The sequence below is a fragment of the Scophthalmus maximus genome, chromosome 6 (genome assembly GCF_022379125.1).
Source record: "Scophthalmus maximus strain ysfricsl-2021 chromosome 6, ASM2237912v1, whole genome shotgun sequence".
Lineage (NCBI taxonomy): Eukaryota > Metazoa > Chordata > Actinopteri > Pleuronectiformes > Scophthalmidae > Scophthalmus > Scophthalmus maximus.
Genome location: NC_061520.1, coordinates 19,525,143 through 19,537,322, shown reverse-complemented (window position 1 = coordinate 19,537,322; position 12,180 = coordinate 19,525,143). Strand labels below are relative to the sequence as shown.

General features: G+C 41.4%; 1 protein-coding gene across 1 annotated transcript in view; it reads left to right on the top strand.

Annotated features, from left to right (window-relative positions):
• Positions 1-295: 295 nt before the first annotated feature.
• suclg2 (succinate-CoA ligase GDP-forming subunit beta) overlaps positions 296-12,180 on the top strand; it is an 80,728-nt gene continuing 68,843 nt past the window's right edge. Inside the window, exon 1 of the mRNA XM_035631096.2 lies at positions 296-472. Coding sequence (XP_035486989.2) covers positions 299-472 — 174 coding nt within the window. The 5' untranslated portion in view covers positions 296-298. The remainder of the gene's footprint in view (positions 473-12,180) is intronic.

Sequence of the window (12,180 nt, the reverse complement as noted above, 5' to 3'; positions counted from 1 at the left end):
TCAGGGTGTTAAAAACCCCAAACTTCCAAACACAACATTGAGAACGTGACCTTGGTGTCACCTTGCAGGGGAGGGATTTTCTTTTTTGAAATGACTGGGAAAAGGTAAGACAATTAAATATTCTAGAGTGAACATTCAAAGCATAACACAGTTAATCGTTCTAAGAGCAGCGGATCATTTGCTCGTAGTCTCCAATAAAACATCCGATTTTGGGGGGTTGGGCCCACTGGCCATGGGACTGACTGTGTGCATGTGTGTGGCTCACATGAAGCCCCGCCCACCTCCGCCCGTTTGACCTATGAACGGCTCCGCCTTGACGCGCACGTGCTCCCGACGTCATCTCTCTCTCTCTCTCTGTCTCTCTCTTTTTTTGCGCTTCCGTGTCAACATGGCGGCATCCATGGCATCCCGGGCTGCCTCGACAGGACTGAGGACGGCGACCTCGAAGCACATACTGGTCGACAAGCTCAAGGTACGGTCACGGAGCCGCTCTCGCTTCCGCACACGGGTCGCGGTCGCCGTCGCACGCGCCTTCGTCGTCGCCTCGGGGCGCGCGTCGGCGTGGCTGCGTTGCTAGCTAGGGGTTAGCATGTGTGAGGAGTTGACAGTTCGAAGTGGAGGAGGGCGACAGTCCCATCACTGTCACCTTCAGCTCCCCTAATAACTGTGATCATGTCATGGAATACAAGTGCTGCCCCGCTGACTCCACTGTGACCTGCCGCCTGCTGTCTGTCGTGATTTTAATGTAGAAGGCATCTGATCTCATAGTTTCACATTTTCACATTTTAAAACGGCGATCATGCAGTGGTTGTGTGAGCACTGCGTGACAAGTGCATGTTCACAGTACAGTCATAAAGTTTAAGGGGGGGGGGGGGGTATATGACTGTGCCTGGACTTTCTGACCGCGCGGGACGTTTCCGATAAGACCACAGTGGGAAAGGAGGTGAGCTCCTACACTTTGACCCCGACAGCCGGCAGAATGCCTTCCATTCTGTGTACACGGGGGCAAATCATTACAGTTACACCGTCATCCGCAAAGCATTAGACCCTAATGATTCCAAACACAGGGGTTCGGGGGGCGCATTTCTCCACATCATTGCTATGTATCTAAAAGCACAACACATTTGTGGTTTTTCCCACTTTCCTCTCAGCAAGAAGAAAAGTGGGACAAACATGCTCCATGATGAAGTGTGCGCTTTGTCCTGAAGAAAGCCCTCAAATCTTTGTGAGCGATCTCACTGAAAAACAACATTTTCCCCTTCCTGATACCGATTCCTGGACTTTGCGTATCTGCCATTACCGAGAACCTCTTCGATACCAGTGCATTTGAAAAAATAACAACTAAGATATGGTATTTTAACATTTGTGTGCTACTACTACTACTACAGCCCTCTGAAAAAGGACCTTCTTTTATTCATCTAGTTTGACGGTCATGACTGAATAAAGAACCCAAAGTTTATATATATAAGAAATGAACATCGATTACTTCCTTCAAATAGCTGTTACAGTGCAGCCAAAGCTTATAAAATAGAATACCTTTTAAAGTTTTAAACAGTACAGTAACTGCATCAAACTGCAACAGCAACATTAAAACTAAATAAATCTAGGGATAAATAACAATTCCTTTGACTGATAACGTGCAGCCACAGAAAACTAAATACCTTTAGTGTGTGTCTTTCACAGTAGCAGCATAGATAATCACTTCTTCTTCGTCGCTCCAAAACAGCAGTTGCGTTTAACTGACGCTGGGAATTACTGTGTATAGAGCGGCCAAGAAGAAGTGATTTTTGCCCTTTGGATGCTCTTCATTTCCACTGTGGCAGCAGAACTGGCCTTCAGTGGATCCTGCAGGTCACGCATGACTAACCAAACACTCGCAGGGTTTCCTCTGCGTTCATTTTGCAGCGGGGGCCCGTGTTTTCACACGAGCTAGCGCTCAGCATGCTGGGCGCTTATTAACTGCAAGCCGTGTCACGCCTCGAATTTGCACAAACATTTAAGGCAGCACGACATTGACCCCTGTTTTCACCTGGCAGTAACATCCGACCCGAGTGATCAGATCACAAGTGGACAGCTCTGAGTTTTGATTCAGAGCATTGTACGATGTGTGCCAGTGTGTCCGCCTACTCAGCCAGATCCAGCAACTTGCAAGCACCTCCAGTATAGATCTTTAACATGCAGACAGATGTTGTGCACTGAATGCACATTTTGCCCCTATTGCTGCTTTGATGGACTTTAATTTTCCTTAACTTTGACATGAAGGTGAAAATGTGCCGTGATTCGAGTCCAGAGTGTCTCTGTCAGACAGAGGTGAGGTGTTGTACAGTGTAATGGCTTGTGGCAGGAACGATTTCCCATGACGGTCCTTGTGACAGCGAAGCTGTATGCGTATTTAGGAGAAGGAGCGCCGCTGTCTGTCCAATGTCAGGTGGAGAGGATGGTCAGGGTTTATCCATGATGATATCAGTTTGTTTAGTGTCCTCATCTCCACCACAGCTTCAAATGTTACCACCTTGCAGCCTATTACAGAGCCAGCCTTCTGAATCGGCTGTATGTAGGTTTCCTTTAATAATGACATACAACAGCAAGCAGCTCAAAATGTTTGTCATGTTAATGTTCAGTTAACACTAAAGAGAAAAACAGTATTTTTCTTATCTGACCCCTTTTTTACCATATTGGAATCGATAAGAACTGGAATCGATAAGCGTAATCGGAATCAATAAAATTGAAACGATAAACGCCATCCCTAGGACAGGGACACAGAGGGGAGATAAGTTACAGGAAGGTAGATTTAACAAGTTGAGTTTGATATATTTAAAAGAACATTCAACATGTCAAGTCATTCTCTATTTATATTCATCTGACAGCAGGTTCACTATGTATGCACCACATAGTTTTTTTTTTCAGTCCCTGCTGCTGAAAAAAAAGCTTGAGGAAATACTGACTCATTTACCCTAAAACACTCACTGTAGATGGACTCAACTTGCCATCAGAGCATCTTTAGGGCTGCAAACAACCCATAATGCAACACTATATGAAAGACTGGAGTTAAACTGGATCCTGCTCCATTCAAATAGAGTAACTGTTATAGCAAACATAACTGTCTCAACCTGAAGTATAAGACAAAATTTAGTGTTGTATATAAGACAAAATGTCAACCTATGACATGTTGTAAGGGCCCATGCACTTGGTGGCCAATGAGAACTCTGTGCTGTTGTTGTTTTCATTCATTCGGTGTAGGTGTTGCGCAAAGTTTTATAATGGTTGGGAAAACCCTGCCAACAGAAGGCGAACCAGAATGCTGCCAAAGCCAAATCTCCTTGCCTCGTATTGACTAACAAACAAATTACCTCTTACAGAGAAGAAAGCAGCGTTGTGTTTTTGTAATTTAATTTCAAAGCTTCAGGACAAGTGTCTAAATCTATCAGCATGTTCCTCTACAAGCTGCTTCTCTGTTTGATGTTTTTTCTTCTCAGCCAGTGGACGAGATCTTGTCTTTATTGAACGTGTGTCTTTATAAATGTTTGTAAAACTAGTGCGGACATTCTGACTTAAAGCACAGAGTGGAAACTGCTTTAGTCAAGACGGCGCAGTTTTTTTGGCACTGTGTTAACTGTAGACTTTGACGTTTGCAATCTCACATCCTATTTATGTCGTATCTGCCCTTGCTGTATTGCCCTGATAGATCTTGGTACTGTTTGAGCCCTTTGTCTCGACCCTTTGAAACATGGTGTTGTTGAAAGCTGGGATGCTTTGAGATCTCACAGATCAGCTAGTAATATTGCTAATAATAAGGTTAGAACAAACATAATTATCGGGGAGCAGCCTATTAATTAATATATCAATGATTTTGTTCTGTTAATCAATACATTTTTAAATCTATAAAAGAATGAAAAATTCCGATCTTTGTCATTTGTTAGCAAACAACAGTTAAACAGTTGATTTACTAGTTCAGTATACTGGTAATGCCAGTGCTGTATAGGTCTGTGCATTAAGACTGAAATGTCATATAAGACATTGGACGTCTGGTGGTACTTTTTGAATGCGACCTTTTACTGATTCATCCATGCACCAAAGACAAATTTTACTATTCATTTTTAAAAATTTTATTTATCCTTCATTTAACCAGGTTAGTCTCATTGAGATTAAAATCTCTTTTTCAAGAGATACCTGGCCAAGATGGACAGCAGTACACAGTTACACATAAAACACAAAACGAAATACATGTTCAACAAGTTAAGTGCAATTGTAAACAAAAAAAACAAAAAAAAGAAATAAAATTATTGACTAAAACATTCACAGCTTCCAATGGAGTCTGACTTCAAACTCATGACAGCAGCCTTAAATTCATTAAGAGTCACTATGTCCTGAAGCTTGAGCTGCTTCTGAAGGTTATTCCATGAAGACGGGGCAAAAAACTTAAAGGCCTTTTTGCCCAGCTCTGTCCGAGCTTGAGGAACAGTCATAAGCACCATGCCCTGAGACCTCAACCCATGGGGGACACATTTTCGGGACATATACAATGACAAATAACAGGGGAGTTTACCTAAAATCGCCTTGTAGATAAAAACATACCAGTGACTAAGTCGTCGCATAAAAAGAGAAGGCCAGTTAACTCTTTAGTACAGCGTACAGTGATGAATTAAGGCTCTGCTGTTTGTAATGAACCTCAGGTCTCCATGATATACAGTGTCCAACATATGTAGCCAGTGAGCTGAGGCATTTATGTACAACAGATCACCATAATCAATAACCGGCTTCAAATAGTCGTCGTCTGGCCTCAATATGGTTTAGCATTTAGCCATTCTCTTTAATTAACAATCCTGACCGACTGTCTTGACGGATAATGCTTCATTATCCTTAGATACGCTGTTCGGAGTACATAGCGCAGGGAAAGCTGCTCCGAAGCCACAGGGTGACCCAATTAGGTTGCTGACAGGTGTTGTTAGGTATATAGGTATGTGGCAGTCTAACCGCGAGACCAAGACCCCTGTTTACAAACTGCACACAGTGTTGTGTGGAGCAGTCCGCACCATTTTTTTGTCTTCAATTTACAGAAATCAGGGCTAATGAGAGAAGCGACGGCGCACACATAACTGACGGCTAGCTGACCATGAGTAAACATTCGCTGAATTTTACAAAAAGTGTATCGGATTTAAAATCGCTTACTGAGATTTAGTGATAAAATTCTGACAAACAATTCAAGTTCTCATCCTGTTAAGAACAGATAATAGAAATGGACTTTATCCATCCCCAAAAATCCAAAATTAACCTATCACATGTAAACAGAGATAATCTATAACTTAGCACAGGACATCACAATATTCGAATGGTTAGGCTTCAGGGCACTCTTAAAGGAGGTGTGGGATGTTGCGGGGGGTTTTTTGCCTGCCCTTTCTCTCTCTTTCACTTTTCCCCCTTTCTCATAAATCAAATCTCCTGAATTCTTGTCTGCACAGCGAGATAATCCTTAGGCTGTTTTTCACTGTTGCTGCACAGTGGTAAATTTGTAAACGTTTACTACGGGGTTTTTTTTTTGTTCCTGCGTAGTAATAAGCCCAGTGCGGTTTGATGGGAAACGCTGGGAAGAGAGGTGGCTCAATGAGACTCGGTCCTGAATATTTTACAGTGTGGGGTGGAGAGCCCTCTGCTTGCAACGACTTCTTTTGCTGGAACTTCAAAAGACGGGCGGCTTCCCCATCTGTCTCAGCAAGAACACATTTACATTTCCTCCCCGCAAGGGATACTGGAGGACAAAGTTAGCTCTAACTGGATTTGAATATCGCCTTACCAAGGTTAATAGCCATTTCTGTAGCTGGTGAGGTGCTTAGGCTTTTTCAATAATTTAGAAGGGCTGCAGTCATTAGGAAACGTTGGCAGCCGCTGAAACGGGGAATACAGTGAGTGAATGCACTCTTATCAGCTTTACTTCTGCTGTTGTTCCGGTGTAGATAATGAGGGAGAAATGGGAGTGATGCTGAAAATGAGTTGAGAAAACAATGTCAGCCTTTGCTGACAGCTGTAATTCATCAAAAGTGCAGTATGTTAAAGATTATGTACAGCTGCCATATTAACTTATCCATCATCTTTGAAATTAGATCTTCAAACATGGTGTAAGTGTAATTGGTATCTCATAATTGAGTTTGCCTGGAGCCACTCCCTGCAAATTCAAACATTTGTGGACCTGACTTCATGACCTGCCTTCATCAACTCAAGAACTGGGTAAATCTGTCGCCAGATTGTTTTCTTTCTGTGTCATGAAGATAGCGAGGACGCTGTCACTGTGTCCGTGAACAAATTTGGGGCCCTGGTCATTACTGGCATTAACATGTGACTTGGGTTATCATATCACAAGTGGAGGCGTCAGCCAGTTCACACCTGTCTGCTGCCATTGGCCATTTGGACTCCAATAAGTTCGCTAATCAATAGGTTATAAATTGTCTCCACAAAACCAGCAGTTTTACTATTTTCATACAGCTCTAGACTCCACGTTATTATAATTATCCTTGGCATAGATGCCAATTATTTAAGTTTTAAGGCGAACACTCACTTCTTATGAATCACTTTTTTATTGACATTGTTGCCATAGTGATTCACAAGATGCGGCTCTAGATAGAAGCCTGGGTTCATACATATGGGCCTACGTGGAACTGAACTTTTACATATCTGTGTATTCTTGTGTTGCCGCCCTCTTATTCCCGTGTTATCTTCCCTCTAGACTCAACACCTTTTAAATATGACTCCATACACCCTCTCTTATTAACTATGCTAATTACTGAAATCCCTATCTGAAGACACAACAGTCAGGTTTTCCTCTCTTAAGCCTGTCTGCAGGAGATTAGACCCACCCTGCCTAAAGACCTGCCAATGATGCAAATCTCACTGATCTAAATCCTGGAGCCACGCTCCACTGCTCCCGCCTCCGTCTCAGCTCCCCTGTTCTGTTCCTGGGTCTCGGACAGACAGATGTCATTTCTTGCTCCATATTTTAATGGTCTGGGTGCGACCTTAGGTTTTACCAGACAAAGACACAGAGTGCTACAAGTGAGTTTTTGCAGTAATGAGAGCAAATAGCAGATCTTATGTGTTGTGAATGTGTGAACGGTCCACGTGATTTCTGATATCAGTCTGAACACTTGAGTGATGGAAGATGTATTCAGATCATTAACTAAATTAAAAGTACCAATATAGCACTGTATTAATACTAAAGTTACAAGTTAAAGTCCTGTATGAAAAATCTTTCACTTTACTTTTTGCAGGAAAATGCTGTTAATTTATACAGTTTCATATCCAGGGACAGCAGGTAAATCTTAGGGTCATGTGACAATTAATGGGAAAGATGAAAAAAAAACATTTCTGATGCACAAATGTGTTCTCAGTTTTCACACGTTTGTTCTCTAATCTTTGATTTCAAGTGAGCTATCGGATCATTTGAACATTTATTGAAATCAAACCATGTGAGCAGTTTGGAGTGCCAGCAGCACTGAAGTATTTGATTAATTAAAGGAGACCAGGCTGGCTTTCTAAATTAGCCCACTAATGCTTCATGAGGCATGCTCCTACTACATGGCTGGATATTAAGTGGAAATATGCCTGTGATTCACGCTGGCCTGTTTTTTTTGCAGGAAATCCACATCAGCGCCGCTTCTTTGCCTCCTTCATTTCCTTTACTGCGTGTCACATCTTACTGCACAGCGCTTGTCTAATTGCAAGACCGCCTGTATTTACGAGTGGCAACTAACTAGCAAACTGCCACCTCGTAAGCAGGAAAACATTCGACTGCATCAGTGTGGCAATGATTTTGATAGTGCTGCTCTCTCTGATGCAGCATGTGCTCATGAAAGTGGACGCCATAAAGTTCCCCTTTAAATTCCTTTCGGACGGTTAGCCAAATGGATGGGGAAAAGAGCTGAGTTCATAACCTGAATGGGAACAAATCAGTTACATAGAATTGGTGAACTGGCAATCTGTTAATTTCTTAAACATTTCATAATGCCCCTTAAGGAGAATTCTGGTTATTTAACTCTGCAGCCATTTGTCGTCACTAATTAGACAGTGTCATTTCAAAGGGGTAAGGGTCTAGCCATGACAAATAATGAGGATTTTAACCTCACCAGACATCTGGGGATACGGCTTCCTAATATGAGATATTCTCACTCTGTGCCTCCGGAAACTCCAGTTTTCTCTTGGCTGTGGTTTTGCATTTGAGAACAAAGTGGTAAGCTTTGTGCGAGAGTTAGCAATTCTGTGTAAGCTGGAAAAAGAACCCCTCCTATATTCTTGGAACTCCACATCACAATTTTTGTTACCACAACATGGTGATTCATGATGTATGATGTGTTTTTGTGAGGAATAATATGTAAATATAAAAAATCTCAGCTCTACTATCAGATTAAATGTGCCCATTAATATTCTTTCTCACGAATAATTCACAATAGTTTACATTCTCAAGGTTTAAATGTTTTTTCAAATTTTTCTTTTCAAGTTACTTAACTTCGTACTGAACAGTTAACTTATAGTGAAAGAGGGGAAAAAACACAAACCAACGAACCTCACTAGTTTGAGTATGCGAAAAAGCGAAACCAAAGAAACTTTAATTAAAGCCTAACCTAGCTTCTTCCAGTGACCCGCTACGTCGTAATCCAGACTAAGAGTCTGTAGTCAAGTTAAATACTGAAGGCACTTTGCTAAAGTGCTGACATCTAATCATAGACTTAGGTTTTGAAAAAATAAATCTCATGTCTCATGGACGTTCATCCAGTAGTTGGTGAGATATAACAGTCTGGACTTGAGAATTGTTGCTGAGGACAGTAAAAACTTTAAAAATGTTTTAAAGGGACCCCGACGTGGGTGGGATTTCTCCCTGTGACACTCGGCGTGTTTGTAAAAGAGAGAATGCAACAATTGGGAAAAGAGCACTTTATCCAGCTCTACAATTGCTATGTTTCCATCTAAATGTCAAGTTTTTTGAAAGTTTGCAAAGAAGAAAATGCAAATTTCATGTTTTACCATCAATTTGTCTGGAGCGAATAAACGAGACGAGTTTCGTCAGAAGATGGCGGCATATGCTACGTAGGCCTACTACTGTAACATGGCTCTAATAGAACAGTAGAAGAAGTAAATGTTGCAGACTGAAAACAAAACAACAGTTGCCTTGGCAACATACCCATTCGACACACTGTATGCTTGGCAATGGAGGAGGAAACATGGAGAGAGGTCTGCTGGAGTTAATTTTAAGGACGTTATCATAGTACTTTCAATTCAGTTAGTATTGGCAATGTGTAATGCTGAGACAAAGACAGAGAGATGCCAGACACCTTTTATGCCGTTTTAAATGTTTCATTTGTACACAACCACAATGGATTTCAAATAAAGCAGTCAAGATGTGACTTAAGTGTAAACTTTCAGGTTGAATTTATTTTATAAGTATTGGAGGCTTTTCCGATACTTGTATGGGAATCGCAACAATCCTTATATGTATAATAATGTTAATTTGCACAGTAACCCTGTGGTTACTAGAGTAACAGGCACTATGAGAACAGAGAACATTCAGAATCATAATATGATCTCAAAGTCCCTTTTAGTCCTGTACGTTTCTCTTCTTGTTCTTAACGGCGTGTCATGCAGGCCACATCAATGCAGATTTGCTATGTCCTCCTTAAAATTGTATTTTTGACTATAGTCTGTTGAAAGCTATAGCCTTTCTTGATTTTGCATCGAATTTCAACAGAACCAGACCTATACTGACGTATTGAAATGTTCCCATAATGGAGACGCACTATGTTCAGCCTTTTTACATTTGTTAATGTTTGTTTATTGTGTGCATGCGTGCGTGCGTGCGCTTGTGCTTAAGGTATATTCTGAATCCCTGCCGTTCTCAAATAGTTTAATGAAGCTCTTTGTGGTGCATGTAAAAGCTTTATCTATATTCATAACTTATAAACGGCTTGAATAAAACACCCATAAATAATGAATAAAAAGGGTAATTTGTTACTTTTTTAAAACTTTTTTACTTTTTATTGACTCCTGAAGGGTGGTGAGTGATGGAGGCTCTTGTTCAGGTGTCCTATTAGGTATCGATTGACTCATGCTGCAGCAACTTCTTTGCATGTTTTCCGCATCATCAATCAGAGCAGTCTTTCCAGCATGTCTGCTGCTGTTCTCCATTGAAGAGAGGACTGGGTGCTTGGGCTGCCACTTTTTATTCATTGGAGGGAGGGAGGGAAGCATTCAAATTTTGTGGAACTCTTCATGTTCAACATTTACTGTCTACAAATGCATGTTAATATTTGCCTTGTGGTTCCGGTGAGAGTCGTCCTTAAAGTCAGCCCGACTAATTGCTGCCTCTTGACCTATTAGTAAACTAAGCTAATTAATAAAAATGAAAATCGGTAAACAAAGCTGTGCTGATTGAATAATCAGGACACAAAAGCATCTGTGTCGTGATCACATGGAGGACATGGCTTACATTTCAATTAGTTCAAATATACGTCATGCCTCTTCAGAATCATTCGAATTAGATTTTTTTTTAAAGATAAAGAAAGTAACATCATTACTGGGTACCTTTGGTACTCATACCTATGTCCTTTAAACAAATAAAACTTGGCCTGAAAAAGCAGAGTAGGTCATGTGTTCACCAGTTGGGTTGAACATAATATCATCAACACAAATTTGGAGCTCCATATATATGGTGCCCTCTAGAGTACAATGCTTAAGAGCAAACAATTTCCTCATTAGCATTTTGACTTGATTCATCACATTTCAAAAAAGTTACAGCACGGAGCACGGTGCAGTGGTTAGCACTGTCACAAAAAACAAAGTAATAGTTAGACTATTGCCAGAATCAGTGTAGAGTCTGCATGTTGTCCCATCCCTGTGTGGGGTTTGCCGAAGACATGCATGTTAGGCTTGAACAAACTGAGGAGAGAGAGGAGGAGGCTGGTGGAGATGAAGAGCCAACTAGAGGTCCTGACTCTGATGAGGAGAGTGCAGGCTGCAGGGAGAGACTTTCAACCTCCTCCCAATGCAGCACCTGTGATTGCAGTATGCTGTGAGCCGTCCGTTGTGGGCAACTCTAAATTCGTTACCAAGTCAACACAGTTTAAGCTTTAAACGTTGGGTGAAGAAACATGTTAATTTACAGTCAAAGAAAATTGAAAAAAGGCATAGAATTCCCAATCCTAATTTCCTGCTTGTGTTCTCGACTGGGTAGTGGCCCCTGACTGAGCTGCATTTGGTAGGGATTGAAGTTGGACACAATTTGTTGCTTGTACCGCACAGCACTCTGAGATTTTACTTCTACCACTCTGTTTGGAGTCTGGATGTAAAAAAACTGTTTGGAGGAATCCTAAAGAAAAGGGACCCCTACTTTATGTCCTAGTTGGTAAATTTGGAGGGGTTGAGCCAATAGAATGAATTAGGGTGTCCCACCAAACTCAGTAAGCTATAGAGGAGAGAGTAACTTCTCAGGCACATGTATATAATTTACAGGTGAGCAGTCCAGGTGTCAGGGAACTGGTTGGTCTTGAAACCTAGCGTCTGCCATAAAGTGGAACAAATAATTGAATTGGTAGATGAAGGTGAAATGATGATTGTGCAAGGCCCAGTTTTACATTGGGTAATACAGGTGAAATTAACATCACAATCATTTTAAGGAATTAATTAAATTTCAATATTTATCACAACATGCCTTACATATGCACACATGCTGAGTAATCATTAATATTTGATACTAAACTGTAATGATTTGATGTATACATAATTAATTACCACAGAGCACCGCAGCAACAGGTGAGTATCGTGGCATTACTCGGCTGGATTGTTGAAACCACAGTGCTGATGTCCTCAGTTAGATAAATAGCCGTGTTCAGAGATAATGCTGCCTCAGTGTTACAACTGTCAGGGCAGAATCACATCTTCACTCACGACTCACTGGATCCTGGCGACCGGCATCACTTCCATTCAAGAAACAAATGCGTTTTTTGACTTGCAATTTCGACCCTCTGAGTTTTTGAGTGACAGATTGATGAGCAGCGCAGCATTGGCTGGCTGCTGTTTATGGGCCTGATCAAAGGTGATTGCCTGCTTTGTAACCTTCCCCTGTAAATTAAGGCTTATGGCGCTAATAAATTTCCAAGGGAGCCAGAACGACTCTGTCAGATGGTGACTTTTTGACATTGT